This window comes from Halichoeres trimaculatus, unplaced genomic scaffold, assembly GCF_033239565.1.
Source record: "Halichoeres trimaculatus isolate MK-OKI-2021-1 unplaced genomic scaffold, fHalTri1.1 fHalTri1_scaffold_4, whole genome shotgun sequence".
Lineage (NCBI taxonomy): Eukaryota > Metazoa > Chordata > Actinopteri > Labriformes > Labridae > Halichoeres > Halichoeres trimaculatus.
The window spans coordinates 2483689-2509682 of NW_027437182.1; the positions used below are offsets into that span (position 1 = coordinate 2483689).

Consider the following 25994-nt stretch of genomic DNA (forward strand, 5'->3'; position numbering starts at 1 on the left):
TGGTAGTTCCAGGAGGATAGCGGCAGTTCTGCTAGGTTAGTTATAGGTCTGGTTAGCCAGTGGTAGCTCTGGATGGTTCTTGGTAGTTCTGATAGGCATGTGGCAGTTTTAGAAGTTAAGTGGTAGTTCTGGTTGGTTAGTGGTAGCTCTGGTTGGTTTTTGGTAGTTCTGGTTTGTAAGTGGTAGTTCTCGTTAGTTTTTTTGTTTTTCTGGTTGATGAGTGGTAGTTGTGGTTTGTTACTGGTAGTTCCTGTTATCCAGTGGTAGATCTGATTAGTTCAAGCTAATTGTAGTTTTTCAGTGGTTAATCTGGTAGGCAATGATAGTTCTGCTAGGTGAGGTGGTAGTTTTGGTTGGCCAGTGGTATTTCTGGATTGTTAATGTTGTTTCTGGTTGTTTTTTTTTGTAGTTCCAGTAGGTTAGTGGCAGTTCTAGTTGGTAAGTGGTTATTCTGAATCCTGGTTGGTTATTAGTATTTCTAGTTGGTTAATGGTAGTTCAAGTTGGTCAGTGGTAGATCTGGTTTGTTGGTAGTTCTGGTTTGTCAGTGGTAGATCTGATTTATTCTTGGTTATTGTGGTTTGTCAGTAATTGGTCTGGTAAGCAGTGGGAGAGCTGGTCCGTTAGTGGTGGTTTTGTTGGCCAGTGGGAGTTCTGGTTAGTTTATTGTAGTTCTGGTAAACAAGTGGTTGTTTTGGATTGTTAGAGGTAGTTCTAGTTTTGTAGTAGTTCTGGTTGGTTAGTGGTAATTTTATTTGGCTAGAAGTAGTTCTCGTTAGTTTTTTGCAGTTCTGGTTTACAAATGGTAGTTCTGGTTAGTAGTAGTTCTAGATGGTCAAGGGTTGTTTTGGTTATCCAGTGGTACATCCGATTGGTTCCTGGTAACTGTGGTTTGTCAGTGGTTGATCTGGTTGGCAGTTCTGCTTGTTTAGTGGTAGTTTGGTTGGCCGGTGATAGTTTGGGGTAATTATTGGTAGTTCTGGTGTGGTGGTAGATCTGGCTAGTTATTGGTAGTTCTGGCTAGTTAGTGGTAATTCTGGTTAGTTAGTGGTAGTGCTGGTTAGTTAGTGGTAGTTCTGGTTAGTTAGTGGTAATTCTGGCTAGTTAGTGGTAATTCTGGTTAGTTAGTGGTAGTTCTGGTTGGTTACTGGTAGTTTTAGTTTCTCTCGGCTTTTTGAGCAGTACAAACACTTACAACACATTATCAAAAAAGTTTTTATTTTGAAAAACGGACAAAAAAACAAACTTTCAGACAATGTTCACAAGTTTATCTCAAGTTTATGTGTGTTTGTGTATAATGTTTAGCTGCATGTTGTGTGTACACAGTGTGTATAGTGTGTAGTTGTCTACGTGGGCTTGGTGAGCAGCTGGCTGCTGAAGTCGTAGAGATCTTTGTTGACTTTCTTCAAAGTTTGGACTTCTTCTTCCAGCTCTGCCACACGGACCTTTGAGTTCTCTCCATCACCAAACACAGACTGGAACACACACACACACACACACACACACACACACACACACACACACACACACTACAGTTATTAACTCTGTAAATAAATTTTGTTTGCAAACATTTTGTGATGTCCCATCTCGTCACCAGAAGCCCCGCCCACCTCACCTTATCAGCGACGGCGTTCATTAAGGAATTCAGCCTGTCAACTTTCTGTAGGTATGACTCCTCCTCTTCCTGAAACAAAGGAAGAGCTCTTCAAAATAAAACCCCAACAGGAATAACCTCCCCCTTCCCCTCTCACTTTTTCCTGCAAACTCACCTGTGTGTAGACCCCGAGCCGCACGCACACCTCCCCGGCCTCGCCACCATCCTCGGCGGCGTGCAGGTGGCGGCTGAAGCGTGGCAGAGGGAGGGCAGGGCGGCTATCAGGGAGGAACATGTTCGCCGGAGCGGCCATAATGACAGCGTTGGTCACTGGACCTGCACACAAACAGGAAGTGATGGTGTGACAGGTGAATATAAACTCTGACGGTTGGACAGGTGAATACAAACTGACGGTTGGACAGGTGAATAGCTGGGGCTCATAAATACTGAAATACGATATCAAAGCTGCAGCTTTTGTCTGCCTGAGCAGAGAAGACTGTTCATCCTCAGGACGAAGACGTGCTCAGAATATTTAAGCCCGAGCTCTCACTCTGTTTTTATTCCACAGAACAAATCTGAACACCTGAATAAAAGATGGAGACACCTGGGAGACAAAGAGCAGGGTGAGAAAATGAAAAAGAAAATAAAATGACCTCCAGGGGACCTCACAGCTGAGACAGGAGGGAGGTGTGTGTCATCCACCTCACAGCTTCCAGGATTTAAAAGATCTCCTGCTAACACCTAGCGCCTGATACCACAGCACACATTCAGACAGAGACGGACCGACATGATACAGTCGATCCTGCTTCATTGTTTTGGCCAATCAGTGAATTATTCAGCATTGATGGAGCCTTCGCAGTGTAACTCTTCTAATCCCCAGACCATCAGGGATGCTGGCTCTGAAACTGAGAGCTGAGATCAAGCCGGGGGCCCCCCTCCTCTTTAGAGCTGAGGACACAGAGTCCAGGGATTTCAGAAAGACTGTCAGATTCTCAGTCCATCTTCAACAGGGTCCATCTAGAGAAGTCTCCACTGTTTCTGGATCAGGATGATATCTGTACTCTGGCTCGACAAACGCCATCAGCTCTCTGAAGCCTTCACCTTCGACAAAACTTACCAGGAGCAGATCTCCAAGTTAGCATTTGGGTTATTAGCAAGCTAATCTTCTGGGCTTTGGTTTAATATCACATATCTGTCACTGCACATTAACTTCAACGTTTTTGTTGAAGGACTTTCAGACGTCACTTTTCTTGACTGACATGTCGCAGGTGTAGCAGACACTTCTGGATTTTTTGTGCTTTTGCTTTCGGTGTAAAAACATGTTCCTAGAGAGTTGCCAAGACCACATGTTTGTATCTTGTTAACTTTTTTCCTGCCTAGCATACTCAGTTAGGCAAAGACGGAAAGCTGGGTCACACGTGTAACGCTGTGTAGCCCCGTTTCCACTGAGTAGTCCGGTTTAGTACAGGTTGGATCAGTAAGCCTAGTCCTGTTTGTGTTTCCACAGCCAACCCTGCCCCCTTGTGGTAGGCAGCCTTTAAGCCGGATGCTGGTAGCTGTATCAGCTTCACATAGGGATGGGTACCCAATTAGGTACTTTTACAGGTACCAACTGAATTCTGTCAAAAGTGGAATCAAAAGGTACCATGTTTAAGTACCTAAACCCATCATTGTGACTGTAAGGGAGTTGAGGAGTAGGCCATTTTCCATGCTGGACATGAACACAGCATTGCAAGGTTAAATATTAACATATAAATATGTTAAATGGAAAAAAATATATACTTTATTATTGAACAAATTATTATTTTTTTCCCACATAAACACAAAAAAGTACTGAAAATGGATGCTGTTGAGTACCGGTACCTGGCATTGGTACTGTATTGTTTCAAATGTAAAAGGTACCCATCCCTAGCTACACAATGGTGCAACAGTGTACCCCGCTAATAAATCCAACAAAGAAGAAACATGTGACACAGTAAACAAAGAGCAACGATGGAAGACATCCAGCATCCTCTCTGTGATTGGCATGTGGCTCTTTGATACAAAGAACAATCAAGTTTTGTTTCAGAGAAGTCTCCCGGAGAAATACAGCCGCTGCAGCCACAGAGGAAGTGACGATTCCTTCAACCAATCAATCGACTACAGTGTTTCTAGCTCCACCTTCTGGGATCTGATTGATTTGGTATGGCACTGCAATGGAAGGGTCCCAAAAAGTGGGACGGTTCTTCTTAGTTATTTGGTGATCTGTCTCGGGATAAATCAGTGGAAACACCACAGAATGCGCACCGTACCAAGAGGAACTAAACTGTATGGTGGGGCTTTGGTGTTAAAGTTATGTCGCCAAAAGCAGCGCTGATTAAAAAAGTTACTCGAATGATAGGGTCAACAGCAAGTATTCGAGTACTCAATTACTCAATCACTCGTACCCATCCCCACTACAGAGTCACGTCTGTTCCTCATGCAGTGCTGGCTGAGGGTCTCAAGATCTGGTCCATCCATTCTTGGTTTTGGTCCTTGACCCTGTTGTTCAGAGGTTTCTCCAGACTCTCTTTATCTTTTAATTACATTTCTGTATATTTTGTTCTGTAGATGTTGAAATCCACTAATCCTCCATCATTTTACTCAGAGGAACACACACAGCATCTATTGTACACCATTTCTCAAGACTCAACATTGCGTTGGTCGATCCTCCTTTCAATTCAAAGCTCGGCTCGACCAGAACACCGTGCCTGGTTGTGACGGGGTCGCTTTGCTAAAAAATGAGGGGAGATGAAAAGTGAACAATAAAAAGGAACTGAGTAACGATAATAATGTTAGGCTTGGTTCTCTATGGTCTTGATGTAAGTCCCTGTGTTTAAGGTTTGTAATGGGTGCGACAAAAATGACATTATTGGAAAATCAAGTTGATAAAAGGGAGGATGTTGTGTGGGGGACGGAGGATACAAAGGAGCCGCTAGGCTGGGGGATATTCCTTCTCGGACCTGGGGTGAGATCGTTATTTTTTTCACCAAAAGTATTTTAGGTAGGAGGAGTGCAGACGTGCCTCTGCTTGCTCCTGCTGCTTACTGCTTTGCTTTGCTTTTAAATCATTCTACTTTTTCTACAAGTCTTGGATATGATTTTATTCTCTTTCTTTAATTGAACCAAGACTTTTTAAATCATTTTATGTTTTTTTTTTTTTTTTACAACTTATCTGACGAGCCTGCGACTACAATCTTCTCAACATGCTGGAAGTGGAGTCTCCCTGTGAAAGCTGTCGGATGTATCAACAGGAAATCTATGCACTAAAAGAAAAGATTTTTGCCCTGGAAACTGAAAAAGGACTTCATGAAACACTCCCAGTGGAACCCAGTGGTAAGAAGTCCACTTTTACTTTCAAAGGAAAGGGGGAAAAAACGACTACCTTCAATGTAAAGCTAAATGATACCGTGTCTTTTCCGAGACTCTGCAGAGACATTTATGATGAACTTGGTGCTAAGCCAAAGCGAAGTCAAAATGTTGGTATCAATGGAAGATGTGCAGCATCACCCGTAAAGTTAACAAACAGATTTTTGCCACTGTCAGAGCCAAATGTAATGGACTACAACAAACAGAGAGCAAACAGCAAAATTCCTGTGCATAACAGTAACCATGAAGCCAGTACAAAGCAGCAGACGGACAGAAAAACTGTGCCACAAGTCAAGGTCAAAGATACCCTTGTGCTTGGAGACGGAGCCATATCTGATATAAGCATGAACAGAATGGTTACTTGCAGCTATCCCAGTGCCACTGTCTCTGACATCACTAAACTCCTACCCAAGGTACTGGCAAAACACCAAGGGGTGAAACGGCTGATTGTTCACGCAGGTGCAGTGGACGTCAGGAAGGATCAGTCTGAAATCTTAAAGAAAGACTTTGATGAGCTATTTGAGAGTCTTGATAAACTGGAAATAACAACGTTTATTAGTGGACCTCTCCCAAATATTGACAGGAGGATAAACAAATTCAGCCGGCTGCTTCAATTAAACACATGGCTGTCTGGAGTCTGTGAGTCCAGGGGACTGCATTTCATTGAAAACTTTAACCTTTTCTGGCAAAGAGACGATCTGTTTAAAGGAAAAGGCCCACACCTGAACAGAGATGGAGTGAGTCGACTGACGGATAATCTTCTCCATGCTCTGCGGCATCATAAAAGGCCGAGACCTGGCCCTGTGCTCCCAGAAAAGGAAAGGAGTGAGAAAAGAGCTCCTGCCTTGCCACCCAAGGACCCAGCAAAAGACTCAGCCACAGCAGCACCTCCAGCATCCAGAAAACAGGATTCAGACGCAGCGGGACCTCCACTGCACTCACCACAGCCTTCACCACGGCCCTCAACACAGCCTTCATCGGGGTCCTCAACACGGCCCTCACCAAAGCCTTCATCGAGGTCCTCAACACGGCCCTCACCAAAGCCTTCATCGAGGTCCTCAACACGGCCCTCACCAAAGCCTTCATCGGGGTCCTCAACACGGCCCTCACCAAAGCCTTCATCGAGGTCCTCAACACGGCCCTCACCAAAGCCTTCATCGGGGTCCTCAACACGGCCCTCACCAAAGCCTTCATCGGGGTCCTCAACACGGCCCTCACCAAAGCCTTCATCGAGGTCCTCAACACGGCCCTCACCAAAGCCTTCATCGAGGTCCTCAACACGGCCCTCACCAAAGCCTTCATCGAGGTCCTCAACAGGGTCCTCACCAAAGCCTTCATCGGGGTCCTCAACAGGGTCCTCACCAAAGCCTTCATCGAGGTCCTCAACACGGCCCTCACCAAAGCCTTCATCGAGGTCCTCAACAGGGCCCTCACCACAGCTTTCACCACAGCCCTCACCACAGGCCTGGGACCCGCCTGCTGCATCTACACCCTCCGGAGACGCTTCGCTGTCGTTCTTGTCTCCACCCTCACCCATGAGACTACCTGATCACCTTGAAAGCTTGGTGAAATCAGGGATCAAAATGGTTCCCCTCACGCCAGATGTGACAAGGTCAAGGATTTTATGCTCCAAAAAGAATCCAGCCCCCCTCCCACCCCGGGCTACTCCACCAACCAAAGCCCCCCCAGCTCGGCCCCCACCATCGGTGCCCACAGCTGTTATCACCAGCAGCGTCACTGCTGTTGTCTAGGACACTGAAGGCCTCTGTGTTGCTCTATCCCATATCAACCAGAGGCCCAGGGAGGAAGTGTTGTCTTCTTCAGCCATAACAATCATCAAACCCCGCAGATTAGAAAAGAGAGGGACAGTCAGACTGTCCCATCAGAGAAATCTAATCCATATCCCTTGTAAGAACACAGCGCCCACTTCAACCTTAGTTAATCTTAAACATGCAGTACTCAATGTCAGATCTTTAAATAACAAATCACTTTTAATTAATAATTTTATTTCCTCTTATGATCTTGATTTTATGTTTTTAACTGAGACATGGCTTGACAAAAACACAGCTAAAGCAGTCCTGATTGAGTCTAGTCCACCTCATTTCAGTTTTGTGTCTGAAACACGACAAAACCAGAGGGGTGGGGGAGTCTGTGCCATATTCAGGGACAATATACTCACCCGCAAGTTGTGGTTTGGAGTTTTTTCATCATTTGAGTATGTGTCATTCAAAATGGAGCTAAAACAGTCTTCCATACTTTATATCACCATCTACAAACCACCTCAGAGTTGTTTTATTGATGATTTTACCGAATTTCTTTCAGTTGTGTGCACTGATTTCGACTGTTTGGTCATAACAGGGGACTTGAATGTGCACCTGGATGTAGCCCATGACAAACAAGCCAGAGAACTCACTGCTGTCCTTGAGACGTTTGGTTTAACTCAGCATGTAACTGAACCCACCCACAGCAGAGGACACACTTTGGATGTGGTCATTACTAAGAATGTTTTCATTTCAAAAGTGGATGTTGTCGATGTTGCTCTGTCTGATCATTTCTGTGTTTTCTTTGACCTGTCTGTTACACCCAAACCAGCATTTGGGTCTGCAGTCGTTAAGAGGAGACTCATCAATGACAGCACAGGGACACAGTTCAAGGAAATGATTCAGTTTGATGATGCCCTGTGTTCTAATGTTGATGACCTGTTGAGCTCTTACACGTCAAGTGTTTTAAATGTTTTGGATACCATTGCTCCTGTCAAGGTTAGAATGGTTAAAGATATGCAAAAGGCGCCATGGAGAAAAGAAGACTCAGTCAGGGCACAGAAAAGGGAGTGCCGTAGAGCTGAGCGGAAATGGCGCAAGTCAAAGCTCCAGGTTCATTATGAGATCTACAAAGAAAAGTTATGTGTGTTTAACCAGACTTTACGTAGAACAAGAGAAAACTATTTTTCTCAAATCATCAAAAGCTACAGTAACAACTCTCGTGTCCTGTTTGCTACAGTCAACAGATTAACAAATCCTCCAGCTTCACTGCCCCCAGAACTCATTTCTACATCCAAATGCAATGAGTTCGCAATATTCTTTAACGACAAAGTTCAAGCCATTAAAAGTACAATAATTCCATCAATACAAGGAACTACTCTGCAGCCACTTAGACACCCAGAACTGACACATTTCTCATTAGTAACTAACAAAACAGTTGAAGAGATCATCTGCAATCTGAGTCCATCAACGTGCTGCCTTGACGAGTTACCCACTAGATTTCTAAAGTCTGTGTTAAGCAGTTTGTTACCACAACTCGCTCATCTGGTCAACATCTCCCTTCAGACTGGAACATTTCCAAAGGCCTTAAAAACTGCTGTCATTAAGCCTCTCCTGAAGAAGAGTAGTCTTGATGCCACAGTACTGAATAACTACCGACCTGTATCAAACCTGCCATTCTTAGGCAAAGTCCTAGAAAAAGTTGTATACCAACAGCTTACTGACTTTCTCCTGCATAACAATGTGTTTGATACCTTCCAATCAGGCTTTAGGCCCCACCACAGCACTGAGACAGCTCTGGTCAAGGTGACAAATGATATCCGCCTGAACACAGACGCAGGCAAAGTCTCAGTCTTAGTTTTGCTGGATCTGAGCGCTGCCTTTGACACTGTTGACCATGTGATCTTATTACAGAGGTTAGAAAACTGGGTGGGAATATCTAGTACTGCTTTAAACTGGTTCAAGTCTTATCTCGAGGGCAGGACTTTCTTTGTTGAAATTGGTAACTGTGTCTCAGACCAAATGGCCCTGACCTGTGGTGTTCCCCAGGGTTCAATCTTGGGACCCCTATTGTTTAATTTGTACATGCTCCCATTGGGTCAGCTAATACGCAGCTGTAATGTGTCCTACCACAGCTATGCTGATGACACTCAGATCTACGTGTCAGTGACGGCAGGCGAACATGGGCCTGTAGATTCACTCTGTCGCTGCGTTGAACAGATCAGTATGTGGATGCAGAACAATTTCCTCCAGCTGAACTCAGACAAAACTGAAACCATTGTCTGTGGCCCACAGAAACAAAGAGAAAGGGTTATCAGTCACCTTCAGACTCTCTCTCTAAATGTGAGTAACCAGGTTAGAAATCTAGGGGTGATATTGGACTCAGACCTGAACTTTAACAGCCACATCAAATCAATAACATCAGCGGCTTTTTACCATCTCAAAAACATTGCGAGGATTAAAGGAATAGTGTCTAAACCTGACTTAGAGAGACTGATCCACGCATTTGTCTCCAGCAGGTTAGATTACTGTAACGGCCTGCTCACTGGACTCTCAAAACGAGCTGTAAGACAGCTGCAGTACATCCAGAACGCTGCTGCTCGGGTCCTGACCAGAACCAGGAAATACGACCATATAAGTCCAGTGCTCAGGTCTCTGCACTGGCTTCCTGTGGCTCAGAGAATAGACTTTAAAACAGCTCTGCTTGTTTACAAGTCCCTTCATGGTCTAGCACCAAAGTACATCTTGGACATGCTAGAACCATATGAACCAACTCGGTCTCTGAGAACCTCAGGGAGGGGTCTCCTGCTGGTGCCCAGAGTCAGGACTAAACACGGTGAGGCTTCATTCCAGTTTTATGCCCCCAAAATCTGGAACAGTCTGCCAGAAGATGTGAGACAGGCCTCAACTCTGACAATGTTCAAAGCCCGGCTGAAAACAGTTCTGTTCAGCATAGCATACAACACCTGAAGTATTTTATCTGCACTCTCCTCTTCTAATTTAATTAATCATTTTTAATGTTTTATGGTGTGATTTTATGCAATGATTTTATTTTGCCTATTGTGATTTTATTTTATGTTAGCTGTAAAGCACTTTGAATTGCCTTGTGTATGAATTGTGCTCTACAAATAAACTTGCCTTGCCTTGCCTTGCCTATTTTCCTGGTATACCGGAGTATTATTTTCGATCGATCATTCTCCTTTTGGACTATTTTTCCTTTGTTTTGTGGCGTTTTGAGCCCAAACTCTCAGGGCAGGAAGTGCGCGGAAGCGAGGAAGGACTTTTCTTTTATTTAAAAAAAGACTCTTGAACACAAACAGTTTTCTGGGGAATTGTGGTTTTCGTTCGAGGGTTTTTTGGGGGTTATTTCAAATTCATGAAGTCTCAGTTTTGGACAGTATGTTGTGTTTTTTTTTTTATCTTATTACTGAGACGTCTGCTGTCTCGGACATTAGAGAGCACGTCATTGAAAGAAAGTTTTTTTTTTTTGCTTATAACGATTTATGGTTGGGATATTAGTTGTTAAAAGATCGGGAAAGGTTGAACGGTTACTTTCAAATTACTGAAAGTCTAATCTGAGGGTTCACAAAGACTATCATGTTCCAATAACGAGTCCCCCTTTTTGATGTCATGTGGTGACAGAGGCTAAACGTTACATGGTTTTTAAAAATCTATCACTTCTTTTTATCTCTTCAAGAAATCCCTTTTATTCACGTAAAAAACCTGATGACAACACAGATCTGTGATGAACTGTTGATAAATTATTGATAATGAATAGTAAGTAGCATTGATGACAATAGGTAAAACATAACAGTTGTATATTACCTTCATATATAATTGTGAATTTTGAGGGTCTGGGTCACAGGGAACAGCTGGACCCAGAGTGTATCGTGCAGATGTTGTTGTCTGGTAATGAACTGTCTGGTTCTTGTGTTTCCTGTTAAGTCTTCAAAATCAAGATAATCCATCTTAAGGGACGATCCTTCAAACAATTAAATATATAGATAAATAAAATACGTAAATGAAATTACAAAGGACCCTTGTGGTTTTCAGGAGCTCACTCAAACCACCTTCCCTCACGGCACTGACAACCCAACAACATCGCAGGAAGTGTGACTCTGAGCTTTAAACTGCTGATGAGCGATTCACAGATTTATGTTTCAGGTTGGTTTTAAAAAAGCTGTTAAAAGGTTTCCTCACTTCAGCTCAAAGTCCCCCATTAATCATCAGACTCCTCCTCCTCCTGCAGTAAAAACCGTCTGTGATGGAGGACGCACGCTTGTTCCTCAGAGTAAAGTAGGTTTCCTGCTTGTTGTGGTCATAGAAACTGGATAATTATCTCACACTCAATTACAAATATCGATAGGCTGCTGCGTTCCAACTGCAGGAATTACACTAATGGTCTGAAAGAGGTCCAGCATGGGGACACAAATCAGACTGAGAGTCTGAAGAGCTGCCAACACACTGCAGAGAGCTGGGCATACACACCCAGTCCCACTCCAACACACACTCACACACACACAAACACAACCACACATCATCTTAGGAAACATCCAGAAAACTCAGTTTAAAGCCAGACAATAAAAAGTCTGAACTGACTCAGTTTACCTCATAAATCAGCGTGATGCGTTCAGGTGACTCTGTATAAATCAGTGTGATGCGTTCAGGTGACTCTGTATAAATCAGTGTGATTTGTTTGGTGTATGTGTATCAATCAGTGTAGTGTGTTCTGGTGTCTGTGTGTGTTAACCAGTGTGATGTGTTCAGGTACCTCTGTGTAAATCAGTGGGATGCATTCATGTACCCCCTTAAAAATTAGTGTGATGTGTTCAGGTACCCTTGTATAAATCAGTGAAAAAATTAGCGTGGTGTGTTTATGTGTCCCTGTAATAATCAGTGTTCTGTTCAGGTGCCTCTGTATAAATCAGTGTGTTGTGTTCAGGTGCCTCAGTATTATTCAGCGTGATTTGTTCAGTGTAACAGTAATAATCAGTGTGATGTGTTCCTGCGTCCCTGCAATAAGTATGATGTTTTCAGGTACCCCTGAAAAAATTAGCGTGATGTGTTCAGGTGTCCCTGTAATAATCAGTGTGATGTGTTCAGGTACCCCTGAATAAATCAATGTGGTGAGTTCAGGTGTGACTGTAACAATCAGTCGGTGTGTTCAGGTGTCCCTGTATAAATCAGTGTGATGTGTTTGGGTGTCTTTGTAATTATCAGTGTGGTGTGTTCAGGTGTCTGTGTATAAAGCAGTGTGATGTGTTCAGGTACCTCTGTATAAATCATTGTGTGGTGCATTCAGGTGTCCCTGTTTTTATCAGTGTGATGTGTTTAGATGTCTGTGTAATAATCACTGTAGTGTGATCAGGTACCCCTGAATAAATCAGTGTGGTGTGTTCAGGTGTCTATGTAATAATCAGTGCGATGTGTTCAGGTGCCTCTGGATGAGTCAGTGTGATGTGTTCAGGTACCCCTGAATAAATCAATGTGGTGTGTTCAGGTGTCTCTGTAATAACCAGTGTGATGCGTTCAGGTACCCCTGAATAAATCAGTGTGATATGTTCAGGTGTCTCTGAAATAATCAGTGCGATGCATTCAGGTGTCCCTGTATTTATCAATGTGATTTGTTAAGGTACCCCTGTATGAGTCAGTGTGATGTGTTCAGGTACCCCTGAATAAATCATTGTGATATGTTCAGGTGTCTGTGTAATAATCAGTGTGTTGTGTTCAGGTGTCTCTGTAATAATCAGTGTGATGTGTTCAGGTACCTCTATATAAATCAGTGTGGTGTGTTCAGGTGTCCGTGTAATAATCAGTGTGTTGTGTTCAGGTACCTCTATATAAATCAGCGTGTTGTGTTCAGGTGTCCGTGTAATAATCAGTGTGTTGTGTTCAGGTACCCCTGAATAAATTGGTGTGATATGTTCAGGTGTCCGTGTAATAATCAGTGTGATGCGTTCAGGTACCTCTATATAAATAAATCAGCGTGTTGTGTTTAGGTGCCTGTGTAATAATCAGTGTGATGCGTTCAGGTACCTCTATATAAATCAGCGTGTTGTGTTCAGGTGTCCGTGTAATAATCAGTGTGTTGTGTTCAGGTACCCCTGAATAAATTGGTGTGATATGTTCAGGTGTCCGTGTAATTATCAGTGTGATGCGTTCAGGTACCTCTATATAAATCAGTGTGTTGTGTTCAGGTGTCTCTGTTATAATCAGTGTGATGCGTTCAGGTACCTCTATATAAATCAGCGTGTTGTGTTCAGGTGCCTGTGCAATAATCAGCGTGATGCGTTCAGGGCCCCTCCCCCTCTCTTATCAGTCTGCAGACTGAGGGACTGTGGGAGCAGACGGTCCGGCTGGAGGAGGATTATATTCTGCTGACGCTCCGTTTGAAGTGAGAGGATTTGGTTAATTACAAAGTGTCAGTCTTCATCACGGCGAGACGTTCTCCTCTTCATGTTCCTGTCAGATCGATTATTAGGAACAGGACCAGAGAGCGGGACCGGCTCCAGAGACAGACACAGGGAGAAAGCCACAGAGATAGAAAGAGAGCCACAGAGGGGGGGCTGATGAATAAACCAACAGCTCAACCAAAAAGGAGTCAGTCCACTGCAAAACACTCTGACCACACACTAACACCCTGATAACCAGGACACACCATCAGCTAGGGCTGCAACGACGAATCGATAAAACTGATAAAGATCGATTAGTCAAAGCTTCAACAACGTTTTTCCATAATCGAGGCACTGTGCTGCGTCATTTCTGTATTAATTTGTCTTCAGTTTATTGTCTTCTTCCTTTTTGTCAGGTTATTTAGCGGTTAGCAGCTAGCTGAAGGTGCATTACTGCCACCTACTGGACTGGAGTGTAGATTACCTGGGCTGTGGGGCTGTATGCGTCACATGTAAACAGATCAGCGTGGCGGAGGAGAAGTGGAGCTGGCAGGTGAGAGAAACAAGTAGTGTTGTTGTAGTGTTCGATACGATACCGGCCTAAAAAATTTTGATATTGATACTAAATATTCCGTTGCTAGGCGCTACCCAAGTAGCTGCATGTTGCGGCAGCTCTCTCGTCTTTGTCCGTTTCTTGTAATTTTTTTGTCTCTTTTTCGCCATCTTTGTATTTGGAGTGGATCATCACTTTGTATGGTTCATTGTCGGTCGCGGACACCAAACTTTTAGTGGCTTCGGCGATATTTTTTACTACTTTTCTCCTGTGTTTGTCTGGAGATCCTACATGTAACCATGGCTGCACTGTTTACATGCAAAATTAGCTGTTAGCAGCCTGTAGCATGTCAATGCTAACTAGTGTAGGGCTTGATGATTTCCCTCGAGCTGAGGAGGAGGAGGTGAGGACGACGTGCTAGTTCTCGGATGTGAGCTGGGAGGTGACGACGTGGACCTGTCCTTCCATCCATCGTTGTTGGGAACGTGGGATCTAGCCCCAGGGGATGGACGAGCTAGCTGTGCTAACCCAGCGGCATCGTGCTGTTCACGGACGTGCCTGACGGAGCTGACATCGGACGCCGGCCCCACATTGGAGGAGCTTCGCCTGCTGTGGGCAGACAGGATCCAGGAGACAGAGACTGAACAGACTGCTGGGGAGGCTCAGTCCTGGACCCTGTGGAGGTGGAGACTGGCTGGGCTGGAGAGTGGTGGACGAGTGGTGGACGGGGGATGTCGTCATCTAATTTCTTATGGACTTTTTTTGCACTTTCTATATTCTTTCTTACTTTTGTTTTCTTAAATGCTGCGGTGACTCCTGTATTTCCCCTCGGGGATAAATAAAGTATTTTCTATTCTATTTTATTCTATTCTAAATCGATATCATGGCAGACCTTAAACATCAGAAAATGAATAGAACAAGCAGCTTGAAGAGAAGGCTGCCTCAAGTGAGTTTTCTGACATCTGTTTGTGTGTATGTGGGGCTAAGGGGGATTTGCAAATTGTGCTAATATTTCACACACACACACACACACACATAGATTATAGATTACATGCAGAATCAATTCCTGGAGGGAACCTGAACTCATTTATTATTCTCAAGTATAATTTAACTAAATAGAAAAACAGAAAACAATAACTGTTGTACAGAAATGAGCAGGTAAAATAACCGTGCCAGACTTTAACATCCATCTATTGATTTCATGCTCAGCACACTGTAGTTTAGCTCACACTGTGTGTGCTGAGACACTGAAAGCACACTTTTAACATGAATACTCTAAAAGAAATGTATCCGTGTTATTTAAGCTCTTCGCAAGCAGAGTAATGCCAAATTTCGCTCTGTGCACCGGCTTTTTCGACAAGCTGTGGCTGGTTCACAGGAGCGCTGGAAACTTGAACCCATGTCTGTATGTTTGCATGCAGCTTAAGAAATCAAACTGTGAGCTAGTCAGCACGAGATCAGATAATTAAGATGCTCGTTAACAACTTCGTTCGACTGAAAACAGCTGTGCATCGACACATGTAGCTAATACAGGCTCACTGTCAAACTTCACAACAACACACACACTTTGGAAAGAGAGCAAGTCTCCGCCCACATCAGAGAGGAGAGAGGACCCAGCTGGGTGGCTGCAGACTCACAAGTTGCCTGAGTCAAAATGTCTCTGATTCAGACGAAAAAAAATGCCTTGGAGGATCGATACTTGAAACACGTGGTATTGTTCACTTTTTGAAAACAGGGGGTATTGATACTTTCTCAGTATCGATGTATCGTGCAACCCTAGAGACAAGTAAACACGGGAGTAATGGCAGAGCTAAGGAAGCTGTTAGTCCAAAAACTCCAGAGGTTAGGAGAATTTCACACTGATGTAACCGGGTTGACATTTATTTATTTAGTCCGTCCGGTCCTTTACGACCAACTTCCTGTCACGTAGTGGCGTCATCACGCACGTAGTGTAACGTCATCACGGACTACAATCCCGAGGGGTCCGCGGTCGTCCAATCATTGCGTTCGTAGCGCCTGTTACAAGAGCTATCAATTAACCTGCTTACTGGTTACACTGAGTTTATTAAATCGTCACCCCGTTTGAAAACCATGAGGAGTTCATTAAACCAACGTTAGCATTAGCGTTAGCTGCTACAGATAGTGGTAGGGCAGAGGGGGTGAACTGTTTAACCCGCAGGTGAAAAGATTTATTTATTTATTTACCTTTTTGGCCCATTAAGTTCGTAATCTGATGACATAACAATAAATTTTCTGTTATTTTGCCCAATACATTCGATACATTCATATCACTTTTTATACTTTATGAATGTAGCATCTGGTCAGTTTAATTATGTTTTTTCTTTGTTTATATCATTAAGCAAAAAATATTTAGTGAATTTTACTATCATTTTGAATTCTCATATTTTTTCCGATTCGATTCGATTAATCGTAAAAATAATTGAGTAATCGATTACTAAATTAATCGTTAGTTGCAGCCCTACTATCAACGAACTCTAAACACCGTAACAACTAGGGCTGGGATTATATGCTATTCTTGCCATTTGACTCTATTACGATTTTTGGAGCGTCTATTCGATTAAAATTGTGATTCTTCGATATTTATGATTTTTGCGATTTTTAGCTTGCTTTTGAACACCACACCATGTGGAACGATAAATCATAATATTGTCTACGGATTACATCAGGAGCCAAATTTTCCTATAAAATGCACATCATGTGAGTCAGAGAGGAACATTTCGCCCTCTGCTGGAGAAAAGTGGTAACTTTTTTCCATTCCAGTTTATAAACAAAGACTGAAACGAAGAATTTGAATTAGGATCAGTCTTACAGGATGAAAAGGGGATTTTTGCTTTTTGTCACAATGTTACACAAACCTGACCGCACTCAGAACAACCAGGTCAGACCTGAACTTCAGTTATTTCTGCGCTGATGATGTCACAAGGGGCGTGGCTTACCTTTGTGGGCCAGGCAGCGGATGCTCTGTTTGCTTTGGATGTCCCAGAGTCTGACCGTTTCATCGTGTGACCCTGACAGGAGGAGCGTCCCGTCCATGGACACAGAGAGACACGTGACCAGATTCCTGAGAGACGGAAAGACAGTCTCACACACTGCAAAAATACACCCAACAAATAGCTCTTTAAAAAGTTAGAAATGTGGTTTCACCTGTGTCCTTTGAACACCTGGTTCCCCTCGTTGTCGGACGTGAAGGACTTGTCCCGACCGAGACTCTGGAGATCAAAAAACAGAAAATTCACACAGGTCAACTTAATCGACACTAGCCTGTTATAATCTACGAAAGGCCTCTGTGATCGAGGTTTTAATTCAAGGACAATCCGCAAAACACCCTCATCAAAGTCATAATCTCATGAAAACAATCCCCCAAAATAACCACGGTATCAGTGCTCCAGCGACAGGAGCAATGGAGGGAAAGGGAGTGTGTGACAGAAGGGGTGAGGAGGGGAGAGTGTTTACGCTCCGGCGTTTGTTTGCAGGATTAGCTGTGCAGATTTAAAATGTAAATCCTGTTTGAATAGAAGCGACAGAGCGAAGAGGAGGAGAACCAGTGATGAAGATGAATGAATGAAACGACTCTCCAAGATCCATCCAGAGTGACACGCTTGGTGTGTCAGATCCAGATCAATATTCAGACCTCCTACGTATAAAAACCACGACTGATTCAACCCTGAACGACACCTCAGCTCAGAGATTTTCCTCTTTGTCAGACCGTGATCAGAGCTCAATCAGAGCCGTCATCACAGTGATCGAGCCTGCATTCATTAGAGATAACGACTCATTAAGAACATTCAGACTTTTCGTTTAAAGGTTTGATTCAGAGGGCCCCACCAATCCAAATCTGACACTCAAGTAGCATCTTAAAAAGTATAGAACACACCATGGAAAGGCTGTATACTTTGGCAAGGAAATGCACCATACCACCTGAAATCTGTCAGTAATTATTACTTGAACTTCCAATTAGTGCAAACCAACATCAGCTGGGCTAGAGCAAATTGATGGTCCTATAAAAAAGGTGTTTTTTTCACCAAGCAGTTAAATACCACACACCTCATGATGGGTAAAGGCAAAGAGCTCTCTGAAGACATTCACAACCTGATTGTTGCTCAGCATCAGAATGGAACTGGTTACAGACTTATATCAAAGCACCTGAATATTCCAGTCAGCACCGTTGGGGCCATTATTCACAAGTGGAAGAAGCACCACCTTACCATCAACAGGCCACGCACAGGAGCTCCTTGAAGATTTCTGACCAGGGAGTCAGAAAGATAGTCAGAAGAGGACTCAACCAGCCAAGGACCACCCTGAAAGTGCTCCAGAAAGACTTGGAGGCAGCAGGTACAATTGTTACAGAGAAAACAACAGGCAATGCACTCCACCCCCATGGCCTCTATGGACGCTCAGCCCCAAGACTCCATTCCTCAAGAAAAGGCATGTTGAAGCTGGTTTAAAGTTTGCTAAACAGCATCTTGACAAGCCTGTAGAATACTGGGAGAATGTTGTCTGGTCAGATGAGACCAAAACTGAACTTTTGGGCTGTCATACTACAGACCATGTTTGGAGGAGAAATGGCTCTGCACATCAGCCAAAAAACACTACACCAACAGTGAAGTTTGGAGGTGGAAGCATCATGGCATGGGGTTGTTTCTCATCTCATGGTGTTGGCAAACTTCATATAACTGACGGAGCAATGAATGGAGCCATGTATGGGGAAATTCTTGATCTGAATCTGCTGCCATCCACCAGGATGATGAAGATGAGACGTGCCTGGACCTTCCAGCAGGACAACCATCCAAAGCACACGGCAAAGTTGACTCTCAAATGGTTTCAGAAAAAGAAAATCAACCTGTTAGAATGGCCTAGTCAATCACCTGACTTCAATCCAATTGAACATTTGTGGAAAGAAGTAAAGAAAAGGGTTCACCAGAGGGCACCAAAGAATATTCCAGATTTAAAGACAATCTGTGCAGAGGAATGGGCCAAAATCATACCTGAGCAGTGTGGGCCATTAGTTCAAACATACAAGAAGCTTCTGGAAGCTGTCATTGCAAACAAAGGCTTCTCCACTAAGTATTAGATGAGTCTCAGTTAGCGTGTTCAATACTTTTTTCCTGTGTTATCGTACTTAATTCACCATAATCATTATTTATGGACCTGAACGTTGTGATTTCTTTTCATGTGTGGATTATTTGAGTTAATACCAATGTCTGGGAGAAATTTTGTTTGAATTGCAGCTTTTGGAAATAAATTTGATATCTCTAAAGTGGGACACTTACCTGGCTGCATAGAGACACCTGGTATATGTTGCCGTCGCTGCCTCCACAGAACAGGAAGTATTCACAGGGGTCAAAGGTCACAGACATAATTTCCACATCGAACAGAACAGACAGGAGCAGCTCACCTGAGGACAACTCCCATACCTGGAAAACAATAAAAATCGGTCATGTGACGCAGGGATTCAACTCAAACACCAACTAACTTAACCAACTCAATCCCCATGTGTGACCTCACACGTCCTCAGCGCTGACCCATGGTTAAAGCATCTTTCCCTCACTCATACCTCAGCCTCTGGAGTTCACCCTCATCACACATCACTCACCTCGTTTTTAAGTTCTGGTTTTGGTCTAGAGGAGCGGTTTCAGAGACCTGGAACTGAACTGTTTCTATTTATAAAACATGAATCTCTGACTTCAATATAATTTTTTGGAGAAGAGACGACAGCTTCTGTCCCCACAGGGCGACCAACCAATCAGGAGACAGACAGTTGAGACAAGCAGTGAACACTCAGAGCCTCTGGGAGGATTTATCAGCACACACTGTAATTCACTTCCTGTTCAGTAACATTGTGACAATGTGAGGAAGAGTTTTATCTCCACTGCCTCTCTCTCTTTTAATCAACACATTCACTCTGTGACGGAGACAATCAGCGGCAGACAGACATCATCACGAGACATCAGACCAAACTAACTCAGACCAAACCAGGAGGTCTGCTGAGCTGTGATGTGATTAGACAGAGATGCAGAGACAGATTTGGAACTTTAGAGCTCCTCTGCAGTGGCTCCTTGTAGCTTTAAAAAATATTATTGATTAAAGAATAGTTATTTTTCTTACAGAGGGTATTGATGATTAAAGACACTGACACTAAATAAAATCCTGTGTTAACATTTAGTTGAACTAAATCTTCATCCCATCTGTCAATAAAGCCTGCCACCGCTCTACTTCACCTCCTACAACATCAACAGCCCACCAACTTTCCATGCACCTGTGGCTAACCTCAAGTTTTACAACCCTGGGAAGATAACTACATCTACAAAAAGACTAATCTGGAAGAAAGTACAGATTTTAATTCTGTGAGGATGGATTAATTAAACTGACAACGTGCTGGATTAATATACATAAATTAAAAGTGGCAAGAAATTAGCAAACAACAAAAAATGGTAAGTTGAGCGATATTATCAATATATACTATGAGATTTAATTATTTAGAAATTTTTGCCTTTTTTAGAAAGTGAACAAATTTTTGAAATTTCAAAGTAGTTTAAATATAAAACACATTTTTTCCATCTCAAATATTTTAATTTTTGCAATTGAAAAAAGAAAATGCAATTTTTGAAATTTTAAGTTTTAACATCCTTGATATTGCAATGCATTTTTTTTTTGCAATTTTTTTTTTCTTTTTTGGAAATTTCCGCACATTTTTGAAATTCTACGAATTTTGTAAATTTTTTTCCAAATTTTTGAAACAACATTTTTAAAATACTTTTAACTTTTTGATTCTTTTTGCAAATTTTTAAAATATTTAATACATATCTGAAATTGTTTGCAAATTTGCAAATTACGTTTTTTTTAAACAAATTTAACTTTTTGATTCTTTTTACAAATGTTTTAAATCTTGATAACTTCAACCTTTTAGATTCTTTTTTCAAATTTATGAAATTTTAATAAATATCAGAAAAATTTTGCAAATGTTATAAATTTTAATAATTTCAACTTTTTGATTCTTTTTGCAAATTTTTGAAATTTTAACAAATATCTGAAAAATTTTGAAATTTCAATAATTTTAACTTTTTTATTCCTTTTGCAATTTTTTGAAATTTTAACAAATATCCGAAATTTTTAAATTTTTATTTCTAATTTTATTTTTTGTACATTTCTGAAATATGCAAATTGATTACAAATAAAAAAAAAACTAAGGCATCACATGTAACATTTTATAAAAATTAAAAAATATTTTCTTTTTGATAATTATCTGAACTATGTATAGAATTTTATACACTTATTTGTCTTTGTTGTGTAGGTAAAGTACATTTTGTGGCTCCTGAATGACTTCAATTCAGGTGAGCTGAGGCAAAATGGCTTCTATGAAAGTTAAAGTACCTGTGGTACCTGTCCAGGTGTGTGTGCTCTGTAGTGTGCAGCAGCAGGCTGTAGTCCGTAGGTGGACTAACCCCTGACACACGAGACACTATGTCAATCCAAATTATCAACCAAAAATAACTGAATCCCCACTTCGCCTTGGCAGACAGATAAGTTCATGGTGTCAGCAATCAGACGTAGCCGACCGCCTAGCAAAGGTCAATATGGACTTCTGGGACCTGCTAGTCTACCTTTAGACCAGTTGGTTAACAGCAAATGGTTTTTAGAAAACCAAAAAAGTCACTTTAGCTCAGTATATTCAAGTTTAAGTTCAAAAATGTATATCCAAAACAAAAATCCTATCCAACCTGTATGACAATACGACTCCCGCTGCCACACAATGAATAAACAGGAAACTCTGACTCCAACAGTCCTGGGATCCAACGCCAAAGTTAATCCACTGAATGAAATGAGTCTTCTTTATAGGTTAGATCAGAAAGTAAGAAAAAAATGCAGCAACGCCGACCAGGGTAGCTCCACTCATCTTGAAAAAGACCTTCTCAGGTCACTTAAACACTGGCTGAACCTTTCCAAACCCTCCCATACAGATCCTCTGGCGTAAATCCACCAGCTGAGCACATGAATACCTGTGTTACCTGGACACCTGTTTGAATGGACTTACTTTGACGGTCTGGTCTAAGGAGGCGGTGGCCACCCTGGCCTGGGCTCCCATCAGGCCACAGTGCAGGTCTGTGATCGGCAGGGAGTGACGGGACAGGACGTGACGAGGTTCAGGGGTGTGGTTCAGATCAAGCTGGATCACACTGAAGCGCACACACACACACACACACACACACACACACACACAGACACACACACACACACACACACACACACACACACACACACACACACACACACACACACAGACACACACACACACACACACACACACACACACACACACACACAGACACACACACACACACACACACACACACACACACACACACACACAGACACACAGTATGTGAAAATTTATAAGAATGACTGAACAATGACTGAAAGTTGTTTAATATCAGGTGTGATCAGGTGTGTCCAGGACCCGTTAGCACGTCCAACCATTAGCGTGGAAAACAGACAGATTGATTAGCAGTAGCATGAGTGGATAAAACCCCAACAGAGCATCATTGCATTGGAAACAGCATTGCTGCAGTGCTTGATGCTTGAAGCAGCTTTCATATTGCTTATGCTGTTTTTACCAAAACTACTTTATTTATAAAGCACTTTTAAAAACAACCACGACTGTAAACAAAGTGCTGTACAAGTAGATAAAATATAAACGTAAAAACTATGGTGGCCCTGAAGTGCAAACCACAACCACAAATGACTTAACACAACTGCAAATTAAAAAACACAACAGTAAAAAAGCAAGTTATTTGCGGTTGTGGTTTGCACTTCAGGGCCACCATAGAAACAGATAAGAAAAACACACATAAAAGAAAACATATTAAAAACAACTAAAAGCAAATAAAAAGAATGAGACTAGGCAAAGAATTTACGTTTCCTAAGGTTAAAAGCCGATGAATAAAACTGTTTTTTACACACACAAACTTACTCTCCTAATGTTCCCTGTCTCTTTGTTCGTTATCTGAATAACTCGCTGATAACAGCTTTTATTATTCTATATTCTTGTTATTAAATGTCCATTTCTTCACAGAGAAAAAATGTTTTTTTTTTTATCTTCTCTCAGTCACAGCTTGACATGTGTATCGTTGTTGATGTGTAGTAGGCATGCACAATTCAAATTTGCTTGATAAGAGTTTTCCTGCTTCTCCCCTAACCAGTGTTGCCACAGTTACCTTAAAAAAGTAATCGATTACTCCTTTAAAAAGCAACTAAGTAAGATTACAAGTTACTTTATTAGTTACATTCAGCAGCTGCCAACATCTGGAGCAGTAGGATTTGACAAAATTGTGCGAATACCATTAAAATGAATAATAATTTGAGTCTCCCTGTCATGTTTTAAAGTAATATGCAGACACTAACTGTACAATTAAAAACAAAAATATTCATTTTATACATTTTGAATTTCAAAATACAACTTAAGTTAGTTAAAATAAAATAAAATTTTAGATTTAATTTAGATTAAATTATTTATTATTATCATTATTATAATTTTTTTAAATGCTTTGTTTTAGTGTAGTTTGGTTTTTATCAGTTTCTTTTTTTTTCTTTAATTTTTATTGATAAAGCTATAGCCCATTGATCCTGTATTTGTAATACAATAAGCAAAAATAAATGTTACTGGAACGTGGGCTCACATAATCCTCACATCCTTTCCTCAAATCCTTTACCTATACCTATATATATATATATATATATATATATATATATATATATATATATATATATATATATATATATATATATATATATATATATATATTATCTTTTTTTAATTTTCACTTTTATTTATTTTTTAATTTTGGCAGTTTTGGTCCTCCATACGCTCAGGCACCAAAGTCCCAATCCACACCTGCCTTAGTTTCATGGTGTAATTAGCTTATTATTTGCAGTCGTGCATGCGGCTAACGCTATGGCTAAACAGGCTGTTCCATAATAGTGTGTCAGGACTAATGGTCCCGTTTGTGTAATGAATGGACCAGGTGTGACTGGGTTTGTTAGGGTGCCTCACCTGGAGAGACTCCACACCAGGGCCAGGTTGTCTTTCCCTCCAGAAACAAAGTGGCTGCTGTCGTCTGTGAACTTCAGGCAGGTGACGTCCTGGTAGTGACGACTCAGGACTGACAGCAGCTTACCTGTAGGTACCTGAGCCAATCAGAAGCCAGACATGACCAATCAGAGAAATTAAAAAAAAAACCTCTTCAGTCAGAAACAGAGGATTGGATAGACGGACAGACCTCCCATAGGTAGATAGACTCAGCTACAGCTGCGGTGAGGAAGAGACCGTTGGGTGAGGTGGTCAGACAGGTGACCACACCTGGGCACACGATCTTGTGCTGCAGCTGATCCTGGAGACAAACAGGAAGAGACATGAGCCTGAAATCTCCTCAGAGCTTTTACCTGAGCATTCAGAGATCAGAGCAGGCAGCATGACACGAAAAAGTCAAATTCATCCAAAAATCTAAAGGTGGCAGAACAAAGTTTGATGTAATAAATGTGTATCTACATCAAAACAGAAGATTAAAGTTAGTTTGATCCAGTTTTGGTCCAATACACTCAGCTTATTGTGTCTTTAAATCCTAAATGTTGTTGAACCCTGTCAGTGCAGCTCTTCTATTGTGTTGTATTATACTCCTTGTTCCCGCCACTCAGCCCACACACACTCTCCTGCCGGTTCAGGTGTGTTTTCTGAGACCGATGAATTCGCGGTGGTTAAGGTGTCTCCTGTGATGCTCAGGTGCTCTCTGCTGTCTCCAGGTGGACGCTTACCTTCCTCTGGATCTCCCACACATTGATGAAGTTCTTGCCGAGCTGGGCGGACAGCAGGAACCCTCCGCGGAGCACCGCGAGCGTCCGGGCCGAGCTGTTCCCGCCCCGGTAGGAGAGGAGGCTGGAGCCGCTGTGCAGGTCGAAGACCGAGCAGTTCCAGAGCTGAGAGCCGGAGTCACTGCTCACTATCACCTCCAGAGGAGCCGCCATGTTGACTCCAACACAACTAAACACACGAGGGAGGGACGCAAGCGTCGGATGCTCTGTTTCCTGCCGAGGTGCATTGTGGGGGATGTAGGAACAAGACACTGAAAGTCTGACGTGAAGCCAGCTGAACTATGGATTTACGAGGGGGAAAAGAGAGGAAACAAGTAAAGAGGAGAGGAAATAGGAAACAGAAAATAGAGGGGAGGAAACAAGGAGACACGGAAAGAAGGAAATGAAGATGGGAAATAAGGAAATGAAGAGAGGAGAGAGGTAACAAGACAAGAAAAGCAGAAAGGAAAAAAGAAAATGAGGAGAAGAAACAAGTTAAGATGAGAGGAGAAAGGATCTAGTGAATGAAGAGAGAAACTAAGAAACAAAGGGAAGGAAACGAGGACACAAGGGAAGCAGGAGATAAATATTGGAAACAAAGAAATAAAGTGATGAAATTAGGAGACAAGGACAGAAGAAGATGGAGGTAGGAAACAAGGAAATAAGAGAGGAAACAAGAGGGAGAAAAGAAGGGGAGATAGGAAACCTGGTGAATAGGAGAGGAAACAAGGAGATAAGAAGAGGAGATAGGAAACAAAGAAATTAAGTGCAGAAATGAGTAGAGAAGGAAAGGAGGAGATGGAGATAGGAAAAAAGGAAATGAAAATAGGAAGGAGGAAACAAGACAAGTGGAAAGAAGAAAGGAAACAAAGAAATAAGGACAAGACAAAAGTAAAGATCAGAGGAGATAAGAAACTAGTGAATGAAGAGAGAAACTAAGGAACAAAGGAAAGGAAACAGGAAACTAAAGAACTAAATGAGGAAACGAGGACACAAGGAAAGCAGAAGATATATATTGGAAGCAAGGAAATAAAGTGAGGAAATGAGGAGACAAGGAAAGCAGACGATTGAGATAGGAAACAAGGAAATGAAGAGGTGAAACAAGTAAAGAGAAGGGGAGATGGGAAACCTGGTAAAAAGGAGAGGAAACAAGGAAATAAAGAGAGGAGATAGGAGACTAAGAAATTAAGAGAGGAGATGAGGAGACAAGGAAAGAAGGAGAAGGAGATCAGAAACTAGAAAGTAAGTGAGGAAATGAGAAGACTAGGAGCAGAGGAGATGGACATAGGAAGCAAAAAAACAAAGAAAGGAAACAAGTAAAGAGGAGATTGGGAACTAGGGAATGACGAGAGGATCCAAGGAGACAAGACATAGAGGAGATGGAGAGAGGAAACAAGGAAATAAAGAGAGGAAAGAAGGAAATAGAGAGGAGAGGAAATGAGGAAA

The 25994-nt window shown here is 42.1% G+C and overlaps 1 protein-coding gene across 1 annotated transcript; it reads right to left on the reverse strand.

Annotated features, from left to right (window-relative positions):
- Positions 1 to 1247: 1247 nt before the first annotated feature.
- On the reverse strand, positions 1248 to 24783 carry wdr18 (WD repeat domain 18). The gene is made up of 10 exons (XM_074668399.1): positions 24513 to 24783; positions 23981 to 24091; positions 23755 to 23888; positions 21739 to 21880; positions 18977 to 19120; positions 16851 to 16915; positions 16643 to 16767; positions 1769 to 1929; positions 1615 to 1683; positions 1248 to 1474 (listed from the first exon to the last, which is right to left on the reverse strand). Exons 1-10 carry the CDS (start codon positions 24720 to 24722, stop codon positions 1346 to 1348), a joined length of 1290 nt encoding a protein of 429 aa, XP_074524500.1. The 5' UTR covers positions 24723 to 24783; the 3' UTR covers positions 1248 to 1345.
- Positions 24784 to 25994: the final 1211 nt, after the last annotated feature.